Here is a 25,347-nt window from a genome sequence, read left to right as displayed (position 1 = left end):
CCCACTTGCATGAAACTTCTTTCAGTTTCCATCATCATTGGCAATATTAGATGTGGGGTTGGTAGCATTGCTGGTGCTGGGGCCATTGGTGTCAGTGTTTGTGTTTCTGCTGCTGTTGCTGCTGCCAATACCATCGATGCTGGATGATCCATTGCTGCTATTACTATGGTTACTAGATTTGGATACCACCAGAGTTTCATAGATGACTCCCGCGGTCTCACATTAGCCTCTCACTGGGCAGTCATTGTACACTCTGCAAGAGCAAATGGCCTCCACTTGCATTTTATTGGTGTTAGCTAATATACTTTTCATGTTGGGTGCACAACTAAAAGAGACCCTTAGATTGTGCCTACTGAACAAATGTCCATATTTGTGTGTCTGCATGAAGTGTTTGTCTAGTAACCTGAGGAATATTCATCCACACATGTCTTGACGTTGAGTGAGAAGGGTGAGGCAAACAAAACAATGTTCTGGCTGTGCTTCCTTTTGTGAGTGTTAGGGGCTGGCATGTAGGAGATGCAATTTTTAAATCCACTGGACACCAGTGTCTCATTGTATAGTAGGGAGCACTGTCGTTGAAAATTTCTTGATTTGAGGATAAATTCAAGATCTTTTAACACAATAGGGGGTGGCAAAAGGCTGTGTTGATATAGGACAGCCTCTTGTTAGGCTTGTGATAGGGCCTGTGTGTACTGGAGCCCAAGTCTAGAGTGACATCTAGGATTTCTATGGTGATGATGTTTGTCTCAATAGTAATTTTGAATCCCATGGAGCCTAGGGTGCTAATCAGGTCCTTTCTAAGCCTATCAAGTGTGTGGCCATTGGCTCCTCTAGAGATGGTCAAACAAGTGGAGAAATAGAAGAAGAAAGGAAGTTGAAAATGCACACAGAATATATTAGAATTAATTAAAATTTAATTATATTTTAAAATATAGGAATACACTTGGCTAGTTTCACAAGAGATTTTCAAAAGTGTGAGGAGTTGTGTCACAAATTATATCTATTCTAGCTGTTGTTATAAAAATAGTTTGTTTTTTAAAGTAAGAATGTGGCTTAGAACCTTATCCATTAATGTAAAATTGATTGATCAACATTCATGTATTACGCTCACATAGGAGCCATGTGGAAAGGTCACATAAAAGCTTTTCTCCATTGAATATGTCATATGGCAGTGAGAAAAGAGAAATATGAATAAGTGATATAATAATTGGTTACATGAAAGTGTTATAGATAATTGTTGTTTACTATCCTATCGGAGAATAGTGTTATCAATTAGTGCTAGTTCCCTCCCATTGTATATATTTAAACATATCACTTCTTTGTGTTATATCTATAGCTTCAGATGTACTTCAAGAAGCAATTTCTAAAAAGTAATATATATATTTTACACACACACACACACACACACATGGCTGTGTGTTAACAATTTTGTTTTCCAACCATATGGATCTAAGTGATTTTATTGAATAAATTTACTCTTTAGTATTTCAAGATATTCTAATGTAATTTTGGTAAATATATCTGTTAAAATGACATGTTAGTGTTATTTTTATTTTTGCATAATTTAGATGACACTTTATTCGCTATACCCTGTATGTATATATATACACATTGATGTACATGAGTGGTTTGGTGCTTGTGTTTTTCATTGGCTGTTTGTGTGGTGTTTGTATTTCAATTATAGGCAGGAGAGTGTTATTTACTTGTTTATGGTAAGCTGGTGGCAGGTGTTTTTGTTTACTTTTCATTTTTGTATATCTATTTACTTAAACATTTTTAGCTTCTGTGCATGTGTCTAGGGTTTTTCAGTTGGATGTTTTAAATGAATTTATTTGAAAAAGTTTGTTTGGAAAAGTAAGAGTGTTTGTATCTATTCTTTTGGACCAATGACTGTGTGTATGTTTGAGTGTGGGGCTTTTTGTATTTCTGTAAAGAAATGTGAATGTGTGTAAGGGTGGGGAGCAAGCTGCTGGTTGTGCTGTTTTCTAAATTTCGAGTCTTTGATCAGTTGCTTTATTTATTTAACCCTTTAACATTTAAACTGGCCATATCCAGTTCAAATATTCTACCAGTTTTATGTTCAAAAAGGCCAGGTCAGATTTGAACTTTCATACTTATCCTACAATATTTTTCTAAAAATAATCACATGATCAAAATTTTGAAGCTGCAAGATAATGCTATGATTAATTCAAAACAATGTAAATAAATAAGCATTATATTTGACAAAGTAATCTAAATGCTAAGGGGTTAATGTTTTTCTCATGTGTGTGCATGTGTGTGTGTGTGTGTGTGTGTTATGTTTTTCAGTTGATTATTTTGAATGGGTATATTTGAAACAAGTTTATTTGGAAAAGTTAGGGCATGTTCTATCGACTATTTTGGGGGAAGTAGTGAAAAACATCTGTTCTTTACTATTTGTTTTGGACAAATAACTGTGTGTGTGTAAGAGAGAATGAGTGAGAGAGAGAGAATGTGTGTGTTTGAGAGAGAGTGAGTGTATTTGTGCATGTATGTGTGTGTTTTGGATGCATTCAGTCAGTTGAAGTGCTACTGTTTTTATTTGATTGTTGGTTAGTGGTTAAGGGACAAAATAAAATGAATGGTATGTTGGTGGTGGTAATTCATCATCATCATCATCATCGTTTAACGTCCGCTTTCCATGCTAGCATGGGTTGGACGATTTGACTGAGGACTGGTGAAACCGGATGGCAACACCAGGCTCCAATCTAATTTGGCAGAGTTTCTACAGCTGGATGCCCTTCCTAACGCCAACCACTCAAAGAGTGTAGTGGGTGCTTTTACATGTCACCCGCACGAAAACGGCCACGCTTGAAATGGTGTCTTTTATGTGCCACCTGCACAAGCCAGTCCAGGGGCACTGGCAACGATCTCGCTTGAAAATCCTACGGGAGCCAGTCAGGCGGTACTGGCAACGGCCACGCTCAAAATGGTGCATCTCATGTGCCACCCGCACAAGAACCAGTCCCGGGGCACTGGCAACGATCTTACTTGGCTTGCCGGGTCTTCTCACGCACAGCACATTTCCAAAGGTCTCGGTCAGTAGTCATCGCCTCGGTGAGGCCCAATGTACGAAGGTCTTGCCTCACCACCTCAGCCCAGGTCTTCCTGGGCCTACCTCTTCCATGGGTTCCCTCAACTGTTAGGGTGTGGCACTTTTTCACGCAGCTATCCTCATCCATTCTCACCACATGTCCATACCAGCGCAATCGTCTCTCTTGCACACCACAACTGATGCTTCTAATGTTCAGCTTTTCTCTCAAGATACTTACACTCTGACGGGTATTCACATTGACATTACACATCCAACGGAGCATACTGGCTTCATTCCTTGCGAGCTTACGTATGTCCTCAGCAGTTACAGCCCATGTTTCACTGCCATGTAGCATGGCTGTTCGTACGCATGCGTCATACAGTCTGCCTTTTAATTGTGAATGGTAATAGATATATGTTTAATGAATTGCTGAATGGAAAAAATAAAATAAAAAATGTGCTATGGTTGTGATTATGATTTTGATGATGAATGAATGAATATGTGAATGAATATGTGTATGCATGTATAAAATAAAAAAGAATGTACACTTGTAAAAAGTAATACGTATGTATGCATGAAAAGAAGAAAGAAAAGTGCCATGTGAATAAATATGAATAAATATGAATTGCCTTACTTTGTCAGTGTCTTTATCTGATACTGATTGTGGATTGTTGGGTAGAAGAGTAACATCAGCTTTTGGTGGGATTTCATTGTATACAAACACAATCAGATGATCTGCTGTTACATGAAGCAACTAGAATATAAAGAGAGATGAAAAATGTACCAATGTGACTGGAATAATTTGGAGATCTGAGTTAAACTGGAAAATCGATTCACAAATCTCTTCACTAGTGAAATTGCTCTATATGTGCTTTATGGAAATGAAGAGCATTTTTGCTTTTATGAATATTTTCAGGAGCTCTGTGACTAGTGGAATAATGGCAGGAAGTTATTCTCAAGCTGGAGACCTGTCCTGATTTTTGGCATTGGGTGAGCTAGGCTAAAGCTACTCTTGGGCCATGTTATAGTGTTAAATATTTTATCTTTGACTCTTTGATAAAAGACAATTGCCTGAAACATTAAATTTTTCATACTTCAAGGTAAATCAATTTCTAAATTTCCCTTTGAATTTTTGCCAGCACAGGCTTCTTCAATTTCAGATTTTACCATATCTTTTAAGCAATTAGATTTTCAACTGCCAATCACTTAAGAATGATATAAGTGTGTATATATATTTGACAGCTAGATGGACTGAGGAAGACAAAAGTAAGTGCCTTTCTTAAGAATTCAGTTCATAGACAATAACAAGATTTGAACTATTTATCAATGTCACAGCCATTCTTGTACAAAAAAAAAATATATAAATAAAATAAAGAAAAAACTAAGAAAGTTCAGAGATAAACTTACGTCTATTAATCTTTCTTGCAGTCGTTTCTTAAGCCAGGACCTCCACTGCTGATCATATCTATTGATGTGATCAATATTGGATGAGAACGTTAACTGGATTCGTCTGATGTAGTCTGGTATGAGAAATCAAAGTACTATTTAATGAACAAGTGTCATGAAAAGAAAGTTAAAATTTTAGAAATTTATACATTGGTATTTTTTAGAATAATCTGTCAACCTGAAGATCTTCATTTCTTTTTCCTACATTATATTTCAGCTGTCCTCTGTTATATTTCTGTTGTCATACATTATATTTCAGCTACCCTACATTATATTTCAGCTGTCCTATATTGTATTTAAGTTGTCCTACATTATATTTCTGTTGTTTCATTCTCTGTTTCTCTTTAACCAATCAATTTGTCTGTCTGTCTGTCTGCCTGCTTGAACCTATACAGTGGATGTTATGTGGAAAAGGATTTGAGAGTGTGTGAGTGGAAGTGGCAATAAAACTAGGGGATGTCAAGAAGAGGCCACTGTTGTAGTGGTAAAAATGTAGAGAGAGGAGACACACCACAATATGTGAATAAACCATGTTTAGGAGCGATTTTTATGTCATTCTGTTAGAGTTTGGGTTTTGGATGGGGTCTAGAATGTCTCGAAGTTACATACAAGGGATTTTCCTTATGTGTGTGTGTGAGTGTATATGTATGTGTAATCTAAAACAAGGTATTTGTCTATAGCATAGCTGTCAAAACATTGAAACTCTAAACTGGAATCAAGAGTTCTGAAGAAAATAATTATTTCCCTGACTCTCTTGTCATTGATGTTATCATCATGATAAGCAGCATTGCTGCTACTGCCACCACTTCTGTCATTGTTATCATTGTCATCAACAACAACCACCGTACTGATGACAACAACAACTATAGCAACAGCAGCGACAACAATGCCAACAGTGACAGCAATGACAATAACTGGATTGGTGCCATAGAGACTGGAGCTGTGAATGTCCAAAGGAGTGGCAACATTAGCAGAAAGAAGAACAACAGGGATCAGATCAATAGAAGGAAGAATAAACACTGAGTCAGTGTTGACCTTCCATACTATGGGGAGATGGTGGAGAGCCAGTTAAAAAACGCTGTCTGGAGATCTGACCTCACTGTCAAAATCATGAGATGGGGCCACATGCTCAGACACTACCTTGCACACACCAACAACATATTGGATGCATGCTGCCTAAAACATGAATGATCCAACCAACAGAGAGTGCTTGGCTATGTTTTAAATCCAACGTGGTGTAACTGATGATGACATACATAGGATCGACCAGGAGACACTTCACTTTAGGGTGAAGGAATATCTGTACAACGCCACACCACCCAGTGCCATATTCCAACATTATGATGGAGATTTCTCCGCCTGTATACTAATTGAAGGGGAGGGATGCAATTAGCCTCAGAGTAACAGAGGCACACTCTATTAGGAAGCAAGCACTGAGCCTGAACTGCCATAATGAGCTGGATGTGTGGAAAGATGTCTATTGCTCCTAGGATCTTTAATTGTGAAAGAGTGGAAAGCTAACCATCATCAAGAAAGGGTGGAAGTATGAATTTTAAAAAATATTTGATGAAGAACCCTTGGTTCAAAAGCACTAACTAAATGAGCTACAACACCCAGCAACAAGGCTTACTCCAGGCTACATGCCACAAGTTGGTCGGACTGTCTGTCCATCTGTCAAGCTAGCTAGCTATCTGTCTGCCTGTCTATCTACCTGTCTTTCTATCTATTTATTTGTCTGTCCGTCCATCCATACATATATATTACAATGAAAGATGTGGGAATATGCATGTTACACCTGGAGAAGTACAGAACAAGATTTTTACAGTAGATTTTGCATAATTCGTCACGTCTAAAGGAAACTAAAAATTATTTACAATTAAAACTCAACTGTACTTAAAATATTGCAGCTGAGAATAACATTTAAAAAATTTACTATATTTTATTAAAACAACAATCATGAAAACTTTACTCAGTTTTTCCAAAAGTAAGCCCTTCTGATTTAAAGTCTTTTCATGTATAGCTCCAGTAATTTTTATTATTTTCAGAAAAGAAATTATTTAAGCAAAATTATTTAAGTCTGTACTTAAGCCCATGGGCTTATTTTTTGGAAAAAGCAGTATTTTAAAAATGAAATAAAATAAAATTAATTTAAAAAACAATATAGTAGAATTTGCTTAATTAGTCATCCCTAGGAGAAAACCAAAAGTGACAAATTAAGTGAAGTAATGAATTAGCCAAAGCCAAATTAGGCTAAGTCTACTGTATTAATGCTAACTAATACATTTTACTTATGATTTATTTGCCAGATTATTATTATTTTTTTTTTAATATGGAAAAATTGACTGAGCATATGGTTGATTTGAAAACCATATGACCATTCTACTGCAATCAATGTAATGATATTTCAATTCAAGTAAAAAAAAATCTTGTGTAATTTTATTAACAACTTCATATTTTATTGTTTGTACTTGATACAACTAAATAAAATGGCTATTTTAATTGTATATTTCGAAAGATATGATTTAAAAAATATTTTTTGTTTAAATTTATTTTTGATTATTTTTGTACCAAGCTTTTAAAGATTTACTTGTTTTTTAGATTCTCATGAATAAGATAAATTATTTCAAATTTACCTAATATAATGTATTTTAATTAACATGCATGTGCCTGCACTTTTCATTGTAATCCACTTTTTTTTCCAGGCAATGCAATAAAACTAATAAATATTTTTTAGTTAAAAAATATTTGAATAATTTTTCATTGTTGATGACTGAATTAAAATAAGAATTTTATGAATGAGAAATGTAATCATAATTGTAAAAAATATTAGATCCTATATCTTCACTGTATATACAATTTTTATATTGAAACAAAGTGCATAATACAAACATGCCAAAAAAGAACATGTGAAAATTCATTATGCAAAATAATTTTCTGTATAGTAGTGAATATTAATGTAATACTAATTTTAATATAAATTCAAGAAATAATTGAGCTATATCTATATATAGTAAGAAGAGTTAGCAAGAAGAGGTATGAAAATATATCTACTATATAGTAAGAAGAGAATCTGGTCATATGAATAGTAAAGCCATAGCTAATACAAAATTTTTTAAAATGCAAAAATAGCTAATGCATCCACCATAAGGCAGAAGGAGTCACCTGCCCTTGTTAGGGCAAAGTTAGTTTGTTAGTTGAAATTCATGCAATTCAGCTACTGCTGTTGTCAACTTGCCTGAAAATAAAAAATCTGAACCCTGCAACTCTGAAAATCCAGTCATACTGTCTGAAAGCGAAAACCTTGTCAATTTACTCTAAGAAATAATCATCTAAATTCTGCTACTCTTAATATTGAATTAAAGCTTAAAAGCAAACAAAAACTTATTAAAACTTCAGAAGTTCTTACAACTTTGGTTGTCGTAATGCTTTCTTTTCCTTTGTTTAATAAAAATTCTTCCTCCTATAATGATTTTGCTTTCATTTTGTGATAGACAACTATCATGCAGGAAATGCCAGCTTCTAAATCCTGCTTTCTGATTAGGTGAAAGTGATTAAACTCCTCAGTAACAATTTTCTGCAATAAGTATGTATATATATATATATATATATATATATATATATATACAGATATAGGGCAGGGAATCGTCAATTAGTAATAAAATTAATAATTAACAATTTAGCCAAGTAGTTCAGTATGAAAAAACCTTTATCGGTAAAACCATTTATAATCATAAAATACAGGGATTAGCATGAGTTGCTTCTCCAACATACTGAGAATTTAGAAATAGCAGTCAAAGAACTACTGATTCTAAACTACAAATTTTTTCTCTCACGTTGGCTTTTGGTGTCGCATGGCCAAAATTACCGTGAGTTTTTTTAGAGACACTTTCAAATTTATCAAAATATTGGGCTGAAGAGCGGAATAGAGTAACTTCATACTCTTAACCGTGAAACGTCGTATCCAATTAACTAAAGGCAGGTTTGTTTTTGCTTTTCCCTTTTGTTTTTGTTCTGTGTGTGCCATAAAATATCGCCATCCGTTAGAGAAAAAATTTGTGTGAGTGTTTATTTATGATGGACAGCAGAAAAGAGTCCACTTGTCATCAATTGTTGTCAACTTAACTCCTCTGCTTAAAGCTATGTATTCATCACACTCACCATTGTTTCCCTTCATGGCCATCTTAAAAGTTACTTATTTGTATGTGTGTGTGTGTGTGTGTTTATGAAAGTATGTATGCAGTGTCGCATGTATATCCCTGAAGTTGATTTCAGGTGTTATTCTCCCCTTTTTGACCTCACATATTTGAAATCTCAACTTTTTTTCTACTGAACCAAATTTCAAATTTTGCAGCTCAAAATGTAGCCTAGGAGGTGACCGATCTAAAAATGTACAACTTTGGTAAAAAAAACTGAATTAGTGACAAAGCCTAGGAGTGGTCATGAGTGAGTAAATGTTGACCTTAAGAATATTATTCACATGCTGCCATGTGTGAATGATATTTATTACAAAATAGTGTATACTATGAATATGAGGTAGATCTTTGCAAGACACCTAAATACTGAATTGAATCAAACATTTTGCAATATTGGTTTCCAATTTTGGCAGAAGGCCATCAAATCCAGGGAGGGGGGAAGTTGATTACATCAACCTCAGTGCTCAACTGATACTCATTTTATCGAGTACTGAAAAGATAAAAGGCAAAGACGACCGTGACAGAATTTGAACTCAGAATGTAGAAACAGTCAAAATGCTGTGAAGCTTTCACCCTGCGTGTTAACGACTCTGCCAGCTCGTCATCTTAGTACTGTAATAAGTAATAATATTACTTGAAAATTGTTTTATGTACTTTTGGCCCATTTAGCTTACTGTGTATACTTGAGTAATAGTTGATCTCATGTAAAAGTTGAACCCCTATTTTGGCCAAAAAATCGGGAATTTTCCATAGACCCATATAAAAGTTGACCCTAGTATTTCATGAACAATAAGACAACATTTGTGGGTCAAGGTACCCTATTATCCTGTATTTAGAAATAACACTGATACAAAATTGTGTAGCTACCTTACTGTAGCCTGCTCTATAAGTGGAATGCTTGATGTTTATTACATTCTACTTAATAGTGAGCACTACACATCTATTGAGTGCTACATCACCATTACTAAAATGTATGCATAGGATATGCTGCATGCCTGCATACATCTTCAAGTACAATAAACACATGCATCCAACACTCATTGTTTACATGGTGAGAAACTTGTTTCACAGACAGCACTATTGGCGAACACTGGCAAATGCCACTGTCTGAATTTCTACAAAGGTATGACTTTGGTAAGCCTAAAAACATTCAATTAATCACTAGATCAGTGATTCCCATGCGACCTTTATATTTTCCTCATCTCCAAATACAATAAACATATGCGTCATGGTGAGAAAAGTGTTTCTCAGACAGCACTATCAGTGAATGAATTCGTACAGAGGCATGACTTTGGTAAGCCTAAAAAACATTTCATCACTAGATCAATGGTTTCCAAACTGTTTTTGCTGTGGAATTGTTTGACATTATTTTAAAAAACATGGAACCCTTGATAACTTTGAGGGAACCCTGGGGTTTTGCAGAATACACTTTGGGAATCCCTCCTCTAGATTAACAATTCCACACCATATTATGGCCATTTGCTGGTAACTGCACCTGACATCCTACAACTTTTTTTGCTTTTTCATTTCTGTGGAGGACAACATATGATTACAATCAGCTAGTCTGTTAAGTTTGATGGATACAAATGAAAGAGAAAGTGTAAATATTTATATGAGCTATGTGGTCTTGTTTATCTGTTTTGTTATTTACAAGGACGTGTGTTTTGATGCATGAAATTGGTACTGCAATTTGTTGTGTTTTTGTTTTTATTTGCTTACAGATCAGTTGAGCTTCTGCTGCTGATATGGTACCTCGGATTCTAGCTTGAATTTCAGCCTCTCAAAAGTAGTATCCATGTAATAGTTGACCTCATAAATTTGACCTTAATAAATGGTCTAAAAAATTTGACTTTTACACTATAACTTTTTTTCCTTTTGAATATCTTTTGAAAAAGATTAGCACCATGACACTCATCTTGATGAGTTCTATCATATGAGCTAAACAAAAACAAAATGTTTAGATTTTGAATTTGTTTTTAGGCATTACCACTGTTTACGGCACATTTGGCCCCAGTAATTTTCTGTTTAAAAATTTTTTTTATATAATTATAAGATTCCCGTAGTCGAGATCTATCAGAAAAGTTAAATTTAAATATAGTTTTCTTTTGAAAGAAGAATAATATTTGGAGTCAAAGTCAATTTCAGGTGTTAATCTCCTTTTTTTTCTTGCTGGATTTTACCGCAGTACTTTTTTCTACTGAATATTTTTGGATAGATTCCTGTCATAGAGATCTATCATATAAGCTAAAATAAAAAAGTTTTAGGCTCAAAGTTGATTTCCGGTGTTATTCTCCTGTTTGTGACCTCACATATTTGACTCAAACTTTTTTTCTATTGAACCAATTTTCAAATTTCTTAGCTCAAAATGTAGTTTATGATGTAACCAATCTCAAAATGTAAATATCATCTAATTTCGTTAAAAACTGAGTTAGTGATAAAGCCTAGAAGTGGTTGTGAATGAGTAAATGTTGACTTTAGGAAAATTATTCACACACGGTAGTGTGTGAATAATATTTTTTGAAAAGATTAGCACTCATCATGATGAGTTCTATCATATAAAGTAAAAAAAAAAAAATTGTAGGTTTTGAAATTGATTTTAGGCGTTACCATTTTTTCCAGCACATTTGGCCCCAGTAGTTTTTTTATTTTAAAATTGTTTTTTATATAATTGGCATCATTGGATTCCTCTGGTGGAGATCTATCAGAAAAGTTGAATTTAAATAGTTTTCTTTTGAAATAAGAATAATATTAGAGTCAAAATTGATTTCAGGCATTAATCTTATTTCATCAGTTTTTACCTCAGTACTTTTTTTTTTTACTGAATATTTTTGCTTATAAGCAACATGGATAGATTCATCTCACTGAGATTTATCATATAAGCTAAAATAAAATATAGGTTTCTATTTAAAAAAAAAAAAATTTAGATTCAAAGTTGATTTCAGGCATTACTCTCTTGTTTTTGACCTTACATATTTTACTGAAACCCTTTTTCTACTGAAGCAATTTTCCAATTTTGTAGCCCAAAATGTAGTTTAGGGAGTGACTAATCTAAAAATGCAAACATCATCTAATTTGACTCAAAACTGAGTTAGTGACAAAGCCTAGAAGTTGGCACAAGTAAATGTTGACCTTAAGAATATTACTTACACACTACCGTGTGTGAATGATTATATATATATATATATATATATATATATATATATATACACATATATTTATTGATGATGATCTATCTATCCATCTATGTAGCTATCAACCCATTAACATGTCTGTCTATCCATCAACCTACCTATCTACTTTGATGACTACTTCCATGTCCACAAACCTTTAATATATCCTTGGACTTTAAAACTGTAAAATAAATTTTCAAACTTACTCGTTTTTTTTACTTGTTTCAGTCATTTGACTGCGGCCATGCTGGAGCACCGCCTTTTAGTCGAGCAAATCGACCCCAGGACTTATCCTTTGGAAGCCTAGTACTTATTCTATCGGTCTCTTTTGCCGAACCGCTAAGTTACGGGGACATAAACACACCAGCATCGGTTGTCAAGCGATGTTGGGGGGGACAAACACAGACACACAAACACACATACACATATATATATATATACACACACATATATACGACGGGCTTCTTTCAGTTTCCGTCTACCAAATCCACTCACAAGGCTTTGGTCGGCCCGAGTCTATAGTAGAAGACACTTGCCCAAGGTGCCATGCAGTGGGACTGAACCTAGAACCATGTGGTTGGTAAGCAAGTTACTTACCACACAGCCACTCCCGGAACCTTTAAACCTTTAAAGCTTTTATTCCTATGATGTTTTAAAACATTTTTATATCCACCAACCTATTACAGAAAATTAACCTCCTTGCATTCTACTACTTTTATTGTATTCTATATTGTTTCACTTCATTTTATTCTCTTCCATTTCCCCCCTTTATTGTTTCTTATCCTGTTGTATTTTATTTTATTGTCTACCTATCTGACTAACAGTGTTATTCTGTTTTATGTACATATATATACCACACTCACATACATATACATATATACACAGTATGCACACACACACACACAAAACATCAAGACAAACTGAAACAAAAATCAACAGCCAAAAATGAGCATGGATCAAAATGCTGATTCAGCATAATGTTCCATGATGATATAACTTACTGTAAACTTGTAGAGGGATCTGTACATAGGCTGAACTGACAGAATTGATGGCCTCAACTGTTGCTGTATAGGCACCTGGTTCCATATACACATGACTAACATTCTTTTTCCATGTCAATAGAGGTAACTGTAATTTCTTAATAATGAGAAAAGACACAGAAATTTTAGTTTCTCTGGATGGGGCATAAATATCTTCACTTTTACCAATATTAAACAAAATGATGATATTATAACAATTGAGAACACAGCAATTAAATCATTATGTTAACAAAGCCAGTGAATGAAGCCTCTCTATTTACACATCTTGCTAGAAAAAGCAACCAAATCTCCCTCAGGTATATCTTTGCAGTTAAGAAGTTTGATTTGCAACTAAGTTTCTTGGTATAATCCCCCAAGAAACAGCAGCTTGGGGAAATTAGTTGACAGAAACTATACAAAAGTCTGCCAAATATATACTTTTACTCTTTTACTTGTTTCAGTCATTTGACTGTGGCCGTGCAGGAGAACCACTTTTTAGTCAAATAGATCAACTTCAGCACTTATTCTTTGTAAGCCTAGTACTTATTCTATTGGTCTCTTTTGCTGAACCGCTAAGTTATGTGGACATAAACACACAAATATCAGTTGTCAAGCGATGGTAGTGGAGACAAACACAGAAACACAAATACATACACACACACACACACACACACACACACACACACACACACACACATACATATATATACGTACATACATACATACATATATACATATATATATATATATATATATATATATATAAAAACAAAAGTAAATGAGTATATGCATATATACGTACAGGTATGTGCATACCGACATCCACCTGTATGTATAGGTGCATATCTGGGTACAGGACATTGCAAACAAACGTAGACGAGAACACATGAGCCACATAGAGAACATTCTACTTCTTCAGCTACCCACGTTTTAACACCGGCGTTTCGACGAGCTTCGGGCAGGACGCAACGTTAAAACGGCTCGTCCCATGGATCGCAGATTAAATCTGTATACGCAAATTTAATCTAGCCATGGAGGAATGTAGTGGCGGACAAAAAACAAGACAGGAAAACAAACAGAAGGCTTTACGGCCAGACGAGAAAAATTATGTGTGTATGAACGCGATGAGGCACGGAACCGAGAGAGACAAAGTGGTGGCGTGTGGTACTTAGCGAAAGCCAAGGAAGGAAAGGATTATTGACCGGAAGCATGTGACCATGCCGGTGTAAAGGGAAGAGAGAGAGTGGTAGAGGGAGAAAGAGAGGGAGGAAGTAGAAGAATGGTGAGCAACGAGAGGAAAAAAGAAAAAGAGGAAATACGAGGGGGAAAGAGGAGATACGTAGTAGTAACAGAGGAAGAACAAGAGGGGTAAGGCGAGATACGTAGTAGTACAGAGGAAGCACAAGAGGGGTAAGGCGAGATACGTAGTAGTACAGAGGAAGAACGAGGGGGGGGGGGGAGAAAGGAAAGAGAAAGAGATAGAGTAGCGTCGGAGGATAAGTTTACGAACTACTTACAATTTTTGTGAGACGCTGCGTTCAATCATGTAAAAACAAAAGTAAATGAGTATATGCATATATACGTACAGGTATGTGCATACCGACATCCACCTGTATGTATAGGTGCATATCTGGGTACAGGACATTGCAAACAAACGTAGACGAGAACACACGAGCCACATAGAGAACATTCTACTTCTAACTGGTACTTTATTTTATCGACCCTGACAAGACGAAAGGCAAAGTCAACCCCATAAAAACAAATAGTAAATGAGTATATGCATATATACATACAGGTATGTGCATACCGACATCCACCTGTATGTATAGGTGCATATCTGGGTACAGGACATTGCAAACAAACGTAGACGAGAACACACGAGCCACATAGAGAACATTCTACTTCATCAGCTACCCACGTTTTAACACCGGCGTTTCGACGAGCTTCGGGCAGGCTTCTTTCAGTTTCCATCTACCAAATCCACTCACAAGGTCCAAGATGCCATTCAGTGGGACTGAATCCAGAACCATGTCGTTGAGAAGCAAGTTTCTTACCACACAACCACTCCTCTAAGTTAATTAGAGAATATATTAACCTCTTAAAGGTTAATATATTCTCTAACACTGGTTCTATATCTTATATCTTTGGGAAATAAAATTTCCCTAAATTAATAGATATATATTAAGTATATAATCCATATTAAATTAAGAGAAGAAAATGGAGAGTTAGTTGTTAATAATTATCTATCAATAAATTGATAATCATTTCTTCCTACAGCTGTTTTCATTTATACTCATGATATTTTGATCATAACTTATAAATGCAAATTTAACGCATAAATTTGTAATTTATTCAATGAGTATAAATCGAAACCATTGTAGGAAGAAAGGATTATTAATTTATTAATAAATAATTATTAACAACTAACTCACCATTTTCTTCTCTTCATTTAATACGGATTATATATATGTATGTATGTATGTGAGTGTGTATGTGTGTGTGTGCATATGTATTTGTGTGTGTACATGTGTGAGTGTGTGTATATGTGTGTGTGTATCTTTCACTTGTGAGTATTAGCCAAGAATGTAAACCTTGGCAAAGTAACTAGTGCATTACAAAGTTTCTTCAAACATTTGCTTTGCATCAAGTTACAGACAATCCCTTGTAACTTTCACTGTCAGATATGCAATAAACCTTTGATTGGTCCATTCTGAAGTTGTAATCATGATCTTATTGTTCACTAATTGTGATATTAAATAACTAAATCAATACATTGACTGTGATATCAATCAAATACATTACTGTCCTAATAAAAACAAAATGATAAATTTTGTTTTATATATATATATATACTATATCTATAACAAGACAGGATGGTCATGACTGGAAGATTTACTTGGTCAATGCTGGTCTAGGGCTAAACAACACCATCATTATTAACATATACTAAACCTCCAAATTAGTTGCTTATAGCCACATCAAAATTTGTCCTATGACTTCTTTATGATCCGCTGGTTCTGTATTACATGGATGTGACACAAATATCCATGTACAAAGGATATTTTTATTAGTTAATGAGAGATAATGTTTATTACCAGATGTGTTACCTATTCACACAACTTGTCTATCACTACAAAGGGCAGCTGTTGATCAAGGTTTACCATGTATCTGTACACATATGTGCAGTCTTGGGTAATATTTCTTTGAAAAAGACCGACAGTTGCTCATCCATACAAGGCTCCCCTTTCCGTGCCATTGATGTTTAGCCAAGGGTAAGACAGCCCACTTGGGCTTGATATAGCTTGGCATCAGTGTCATCACAGGCGTTGATGTTAGAATGCAAAGTGTTGGAAAAAATACTGCAAAGCATCTTGCCCAACCACCTATAAGTTCTACAAATCCACTGTCCTGGTTTGGTACTTCTTATTGACTCCAAAAGGATGGCTTAGTTGAAACACGCAGGATGTGAACTCAGACACAGAGTGTCAGAACAAATTTTGTGAGGCATTCTATCCAGCACTCTAATGATTCAGTCAATTTACTGCATCTAGTATGTCAAATCTAAGCTTTACTACCAGGCACAATATTCATAATAGATAGTTTAATCCTGCTGCATGGCACCTTAGACAAGTGTATGAAGCCATAGCCTTTGATTAATCAAAATCTTGTGAAAAAAGTTGGTGGATGGAAACAGTGGGAACATGTCTGATTGACTGCTACTGTTTTGGTGGGGTAGATTTAATGCATTGCCTAATTTAACACCATGTGGCTCTTGCATACCCCTAGCTGAGTCTATTCTGATGTAAGAATTCAGGTAATGTCTCCTGTCTGAGGTTAATTTATACCTTTCCTGTCTTCCTTCCATCAGTTACAGACACCTTAAAAAGGGTAAAGGGCTTTGCCTTTTCTCTTCTGGTTAAGCCATTAAAAAAACAAACAAGTCTTTTGCATCCACTGACATCATGAAAGACAGGTATTTGAATTTGTTTTATAAACTATGAAACAAGTAGTTCAGTGCTTTACACAACTCATTATTTTGACTTATACATTTAACAAATAAAAAAATAAAATAACAACAACAACACTTGTTGAAGGGTTTCCTTACCTCATCCCCAAAATGCCATACATAGTGTACATCACCAATGTTTGATGTTGACATATGCCTGCCACTGACAGCAGTTTTGAACAAAACAGGATGGTGTGTCTGAACACCATTAAGACTCTCCACATTGAATTCTTCAATTTCATCTGAAATTGTGAACATACAGGTTATTTTAGAATAGAATACTGATAGACTGTGAAACACAGCAAGTTCAGATAAATATGTTTTAATGTTTTTATTTAGCACAAAACAATACAGCTCTTGTAATCTTAGCTGCAGTATTTTTCTTTAAACAGTGTTGACAGTTAATCTTACATTAGTGATAATAGATATCTACAGTTAATTTTCACCTCCAATACTTCAACATTTGCTTACATAGATACGAGTAAAATTTTGAAAAATAGTAAAACTTTTTTGAAAACAAAAACACACTATGCAACTAAAATGCAAGAAAGATATAACATTAGCTTTAATAAAACAATGAAATCATTTAAAACATTTTTTTATGTTAAATATTGTGTTTGCAAACGGAAGTGGGTGTTACAGTTACTATGAATCTGCTTAAATTAAATGATAAACCTATTTGAAGAGCTTTATATAACAACAACCTTAAGAAATTACTTAACCTGCTGGAAATAGCAATTAAATTTCCTTATAATTATACTCTACCATCTTAACTCATAAATCCTATATTGCAATTAATTACAACTGTCACTGAGTTCTGAACTAAATGTAACTGCAATTCAGTGTTGCAGTTTAGGTGAAACAAAGTTTAACCTTATTTTATGAGGTATTTCTTGTGAAAAGACTTCCCGTTTACTCCATATTCTTTTTTCTCTTTCTCTCTTGTTAAGTAATTTTCAGATATTTTTCTTCCTTTGATTTCTGAATATCATAGTGGATAACAGCTCAAATAGTAAGTAAATGATATCATTTACTAATGATTTATTAATTATCATTCCTTAATGATTTCATTAGAGAGAATTTAAGCTTGGAGAAAATAATCAGAATGATATTTCAGGCCATCTGTGCGCAAACTGCTGCATTGATATAGGGATTTATTTACTGAGGAGGAGTGCAATGATTATGTAATTGATAATTGCATTGGTGTTTTTGCTAGCTATGTGGGCCTTACAAAACCTTTAAATGGAAAAGCTGAAGGCATCTCTTGGAATTAAATTCCTGTAGTGCTTTCTCTCTATAAAAACTATGTATGTATGTATATGTGTGTATGTATATATATATATATATATATATATATATATATATATATATATATATACATATATATATATATACATACATACATACATACATACATACATACATACATACATACATACATACATACATACATACATACATACATACATACATACATACATACATACATACATACATACATACATACATACATACATACATACATACATACATACATACATACATACATACATACATACATACATACATACATACATACATACATACATACATACATACATACATACATACATACATACATACATACATACATATATATATATATATATATATATATATATATATATATATATATATATATATATATATATATATATATATATATATATATATATATATATATATCAGTCAAAGGGTACAGTATTATTTATCCATTATGGCTGATCTTACCAATCGGTTTTGCATAACAGAGTGTGAAGTGAGAGCCCAATTATGTGACCCTGCGATCTTCAGAAGTAGATGTTATGGAATGAAATATGGCGAATGCTCTCTGTTGTTGGAAGTGAGTAGACACATCCGGTTTTTGTGGTTGCTGTGAAAAAGATGATAAAATCAAGTGAGTGCAGGGTTACATAATCAGGCTGTTACCTAACACTCCATTGAACCCCTAGTGTGAAACTGGTTGGTAAGATCGGCCTTAATGGATATATAACACTTCAATAAATATACTCAATCTGCTGACAGATATATGAGTGCATTTTTTCCTGACTTATGGACTCTTAGATGGCTTACACACACACACACACACACACACACACACACACTCACACACACACACACACACACACACTCACACACACACATACACTCACACACACACACACGTAATGAATTTATAATAAAGGAGAGCAGAGACTTATATCCAGTGTTATTTAGAAGTTAATTACTTCTTTTCATTTCTGCACCTACACGTTTCTACAGCAATTAATGCACACTGCAAAATTTGCATCTTTATGTGCAATGACCAAACATTGATGTGGATATGCAGTGTGTGTGTGCATATGTTCTTTCTGATAGCCCATGGAAGATAAAGACTTCAGTGAGTTACATGTTTGGCATTGCATGCTTTACAAATTACCTAAGGGTAACAATGCAATACCTGCAATATATGTACTGTATATCCTGATGGTGTGAGTATTCTGAAATACAAAAGGTGGTTTAGCAAATTCAGAAAAATGGTGATTTTGATCTTTTGGATGGTTATTGATCAAGGAGGCAAATGGTTCTCAATAGTGATGCAATGAAAACAACAGTTGAAGAGGATCTACATCAAAGAATTGGGGACTTATCCCAGAGGCATAATAAACCTTGGATCACTATGCAAAATCATCTCAAGCAGATTGGCAAAGCATATAGAAAAGGGAATTGGTTACTAATGAGCTGTGCTCTGAGAACACATATAGTAACCTTCGCAAACATATATTATTTCAGCTGGTCATGCTACTTCAGGCTGATGACGAGCAAAGACTCAGAAAAATGTCCCTGAATGCTGGCTAGGCTGGGTGGAGGAGCTTGTCTCCCCCCTCGCAAACATAAGGACACAGGAAATGTGTCAAGGCTGACAGGAAGTGGTCCAGCTTCCTAGGGCTAAATAGCAGTAGTATATTCCCTTATTGGGACTGTCACGTTAAGTTGGCAGTATACAACTACTTTATCGCATCACTACTGCTTAAGTCTCTCTGAGAGATTTAGAAATGTATTATTTCTAATATATATATATACATATATATATATATATATATAATCTATGCCATTACCTGCTTAGGGTGTGGTAATAATTATATTGGCCAAACAGGAATATCACTCCATAGAAGAACCACTCTCCACAAAGAACAAATCCGCCACCCACAATACAGATACAGGTCAGTGGACACATAAAAAGGTGTGCGAGGAATCTTAATCCTAATTTTTCCCTTATGTCAATGTTCACAGAACACCTCAATACAACAAAGAATGAATAAAGAGGCAACTTTCATCAATACATATCTTCCACAACTAAATATGAACACATAACATAAAACAGAACACTACTAACCTTTCATTTAATACCACTAACCCCCATACATCCCATACACCATTTACATTACAGATCTAGATCTACTCTAATTGCACCAAATCCAGAACTACTTACCTCCCTTACACATAATCTTTTTACTCAGGGACTAGTAGACCTGACACCGTTCAGTATTTGGTGTGCATTCAAAGCGATGATTACGAAACCAGTATGCTTTTGAATCTCTTTCACAATTCACAATAATGACTTTTATTACTTTTATTCCTACCTCAATTCATCTAATTGTATATATCTATCGTTACTTTTCATAAAAAGCCTTTACTTTTTTTGATTTCCAATGTGCATTTTCACTTATTTTTCTTCTTACTTTCTCCTTACATTCCCATGTGTAGTTTCTATTGTTTTTGTAACATATTTGTATTATATATATATATATATATATATATATATATATATATATATATATATATATATATATATATATATATATATATATATATATATATATATATATATATATATATATATATATATATATATATATATACATACACATATACATATCATCAGCTTTCTATACCCAGATGCCCTTACTGTCATCAAGCTTCACTTGTTATTTCTGCATGGGTAGGTATGCTTTCATGGAAGATTGGAAATGAAGAAGACTGTTAGAATGATGGTGATGCTCGTTTACAATTATCATGTGATGTCAACACAAAGAAATACTAATACACACCTGCACGCATACACACACACACACACACACACGCGTGTGCATGCACACATGCACATTCATGCACGCACGCACGCACACATACACACACAGGATGGGTTTCTTCCGGTTTCTATCTATCAAATCCACTCACAAGACTTTTTTGTTAGGCCAGGTTTATAGTAGAAAACACTTGCCCTAAGTGCCATGCAGGGAAAGTGAACCTGAAAGTATGTGGGTGGGAAGCAAACTTCTTAACCACACAACCATGCCTGCATCTCTAGCTAGACTATATTCACCATTACAAAATTCACTATTATCATTTCCCCAATTGTGTATGTATAAGCAATGGTATACATTCAGCAATGTGTTTCTGTGCATGTATGTATTTGTATGTGTGTGTGTGTGTGTGTGTGTGTGTGTATGTGTGCGTGTCAAAATAATGGTATGAAGCAAACCTTCAGCATGAACCAAACACCTGGTCGTCGCAGAACCATTAGCATTTTCAGCTTTCACTGATATAGTGTAGCTGCCATGGCTGAAGTATCTATGGCTCATCTCTCTGTTCAAGATATCTGGGCCATGGAAGTACTGGATGGTGCCATCTCCAAAATCTATAGTGTAATTTGTTGACAGCACAGACCCCTGTAGAAAGAAAAATGGTTAAATAATTAAGATACAAACAGTTGTAAGATTTAGAAAGGAGTTAAAAAGAAAATCAATAAATGTTGTAATTTGTCTTTTATGAGTTTACTGTTTCTGTTGTTGGGAAGTTATCTCACTATCTTAACATCCTACCTTCTATTTGAGATCTCTTTTCCCTCAACATCTTTCCCTTCAATATTATTCATTCCTGAATGAAGTTTCTTACTACTACTATATGAGAATCTCTCCCTTCTTCAACATACATTTCTACAATATTGGACTTCTCCCCAGGACCTCCAAGAGAAACTGAAAGGGACAACACATGACAACTTTTGATCCCTGAGAGGTGGAGCCCTCTTAGAAGTGAAGTGGTGCATGGGTTTTTTTACATGTTCTGCCTGTCCCCATTTTATCATAAACTGCTACAATATCGGAACTCTTTCTCCCTTCAACATCCTCCACTAAAATAGGCTGCTGTCAAACTCAACACTTCAGCACCACATGTTCTATATGGGGTTATATATATGTATGTGAATATGTGTATGTGTGTTGGCATGGCTATATAGTTAAGAAGTTTGCTTCTTAATCACATGGTTTGGAGTTCAGTCCCACAACTACTTTGGACAAGTGTCTGCTACTAGAGCCCTGAACTGATTCAGAAGATGGAAACTGAAAGAAGTCCATCACACACACACGCCATAATCATAACTTTTTCAAACTTGCATGGGTCAGTTTTTTATGCAGATTTTCTATGACTAGATGTCCTTTATGTTGCCAACCCTCACCTGTTTCCAGGCAAGATAATATTTCTCCATGATTAGACATGTTTTTGGAGAATATTAGAAATGAATGACCCTGCTTGATTGGCAATGACGCTTGTTTAGAAGTATCACCTAATGTCAAGACAAGGAGACTCAAACACACACACACTCACTCACACATACATACACACAAACACACACACACACAAACATACACACATATGATAAGCTTCTTTCAGTTTCCATCTATCAAATTCACTCAGAAAGTTTTGTTCGGCCTGAGGCTATGGTAGAAGACATTCATTCATGGTGCTGAAAAGTGGGACTGAACCAACCCATTTGGGAAGCAAGCTTCTTAACCACACACCCATGCCTGCACCAATATATATATATATATAAATATATAATATATATATAAAGAGTAAAGACCCCTTTTAGCCATGAATGACCATAAGATTGCACCTAGAAAGTTCTCTTCTGAGACATAAGTCTGGGCAAAGTTGTTTATGGAAGACCAGCAGTCACCCGTGCATACCAGCCACACCTCTCCATGCCACCAATGTTATTCAAGGGAAAGGCAAAGGCTTGGCACCAGTGATGTTGCAACTCATTCTGCAGCTGAGTGAACTGGAGCAATGTCAACTAAAGTGTTTTGCTCAATAACACAACACACAGTCCAGTTTGCAAATTGAACTCACACTCTCATGATTGTGAGCCCACTATCTTATGATTATGAGCAATACACCAGTCCCAGCATTCCTGCCACTTTTGGAATCCAGCTTGGAAGTCATTATCCATAAGCGCATCAACGACCTGTGATTCGCTCTGGATTTTGACAACAGTGTTAAAACAGCAACCTTTGAGCTGCATTTTTATCTTGGGGAAGAGATGGAAGTCTGCAGGTGCTAAATCTGGCAAATAGGGTGGGTGTGGAAGCAATACCATGTTGTTTTTGGTGAGAAACTCACAAATGAGGTGAGCTTAGTGAAGAATCTAATTCTTCACACTCCACAGATCAGGTTGCTTTCACTAAATGTCCTCGTTCAAACACTTCAAAATGTAGCAGAACTCTGGCTCTGGGGGACGAACACTACATTTCTGGGGGTGATGCTCATGGAAAGTCTTCCACGGATTAGGCTTACAAAGAATAAGTCCTGGGGTCGATTTGTTTGATTAAAGGTGGTGCTCCAGCATGGCCACAGTCAAATGACTGAAACAGTGAAGTAAAACTACATACACACATATATATATGTATATACATATATATATATATGTACAGATACACATATATGCTTTTATATATATATATATATATATATATATATATATATATATAGGGAGAATTCACGAGAAAACAACAGACGGAGACAGGTGGTGTAAACAACAAATGGATGTATTAGCATAATGCTCGGGAATAGAGAAAGTCTTTAACGTTTCGAGCCTACGCTCTTCAACAGAAAGGAACACAGAAAGAAACAAGGAGAGAAAAAAATATGTGTAGTGGTCAGTGATCTACCATGGCGAATGCTGGACAGAAGGGTCACACTGGAGAGATAATAAAGTAGTAGTGATCCCAAAACGAAGGTGCGTGTGTGTGAGAGAATGCTGGTGATCTTAACGTATGCATGTGTGTATGTAGGTGTGAAGGTGTGAAAATGTGGGGAAGGGAATTGGTCAGTGATGGTGTGTGCGTGGTGGTGTGTTGTGAAGTGATGTGTTGTGTGATATGGTGTAGTGTGGTGTGATGTGAGGGTATTGGGAGCTGGGGGAGGTGAGAGTGGGGAAAGTGTGGGTGGGGTGTGGGTAAATGAGTAACAAAGATGTATAAGTTTCAATTCATTATGGCTGTTTCGAACGACTCATTTAATTGAATTGAAACTTATACATCTTTGCTACTCATTTGTATTTTACTCATCTACCTCGGAAGTATTTGGAAAGTATGTTTATATGAAGTCCATATCTGAACAAACAAGAATGGATTTATGCACTAAGACAGATTGTGCCAGCTGCATACACTGCATGAATGTCAGGTGGAAAAAATTCTATGTAGAGTTTGATACTCACTTAATATTGTCTGAGTGTGCGAATAAGTTTGTCCTAACAAAGTGTCTCAATTTAAGTGCCTAATTCAACTAGATCTAAATTACACACACAAACACACACAAAATAAAAGAAGGACCCCTTTTTTGTCATAAATAACTCTGAGATTGCACCAAGAAAGTTGCCCCTGAGGCACAAGCCCAGGCAAGGTAGTTTATGGAAGACCAGCAGTCACCTATGCATACCAACTTCACCTCTCCATGCCACCAATCTTATCCAAGGGAGAGGCAAAGGCTGATACAGTTTGGCACCAGTGACATTACAACTCATTTCTACAGCTGAGTGAACTGGAGCAATATGAAATAAAGTGTCTTACTCAAGTTCATGATTGTGAGCCCAACACTAACTACTGAGCCATATATATGTATATATATATAAATTTAAAGTGTCAATGCATGGAATTCTCAGACCATGACCCACTCTGTTACTTCTGCTAAACATTAATAAAAACATGTGTGTGTATATATATATATATATATATATATATATATAGATATATATATATCTTGAGAGAAAAGCTGAACTCTTGAGAGAAAAGCTGAACATTAGAAGCATCAGTTGTGGCGTGCAAGAGAGACGATTGCGCTGGTATGGACATGTGGTGAGAATGGATGAGGATAGCTGCCTGAAAAAGTGCCACACCCTAACAGTTGAGGGAACCCGTGGAAGAGGTAGGCCCAGGAAGACCTGGGCTGAGGTGGTGAGGCAAGACCTTCGTACATTGGGCCTCACCGAGGCGATGACTACTGACCAAGACCTTTGGAAATGTGCTGTGCGTGAGAAGACCAGGCAAGCCAAGTAAGATCGTTGCCAGTGCCCCTGGACTGGCTTGTGCGGGTGGCACATAAA

At 35.3% G+C, this 25,347-nt stretch overlaps 1 protein-coding gene across 4 annotated transcripts in view; it reads right to left on the bottom strand.

Moving 5' to 3' along the window:
• The window catches only part of LOC106878084 (VPS10 domain-containing receptor SorCS3), a 1,080,069-nt gene that overhangs the window by 77,205 nt on the left and 977,517 nt on the right, over positions 1-25,347 (bottom strand). For all 4 annotated transcript variants that reach the window (XM_089362577.1, XM_052972785.2, XM_089362576.1 and 1 more), the window contains 5 exons: positions 21,451-21,637; positions 16,986-17,128; positions 12,863-12,998; positions 4,460-4,572; positions 3,687-3,806 (listed from right to left, as the gene is read on the bottom strand). In XM_089362577.1, coding sequence (XP_089218703.1) covers positions 3,687-3,806; positions 4,460-4,572; positions 12,863-12,998; positions 16,986-17,128; positions 21,451-21,637 — 699 coding nt within the window. The remainder of the gene's footprint in view (positions 1-3,686; positions 3,807-4,459; positions 4,573-12,862; positions 12,999-16,985; positions 17,129-21,450; positions 21,638-25,347) is intronic.

The sequence above is a fragment of the Octopus bimaculoides genome, chromosome 14 (assembly GCF_046866305.1).
Source record: "Octopus bimaculoides isolate indiv1 chromosome 14, ASM4686630v1, whole genome shotgun sequence".
NCBI classification, from domain to species: Eukaryota; Metazoa; Mollusca; class Cephalopoda; order Octopoda; family Octopodidae; genus Octopus; species Octopus bimaculoides.
The sequence above is the reverse complement of the archived record's forward strand: the minus strand, read 5'-3'. Positions and strand labels throughout refer to the sequence as shown.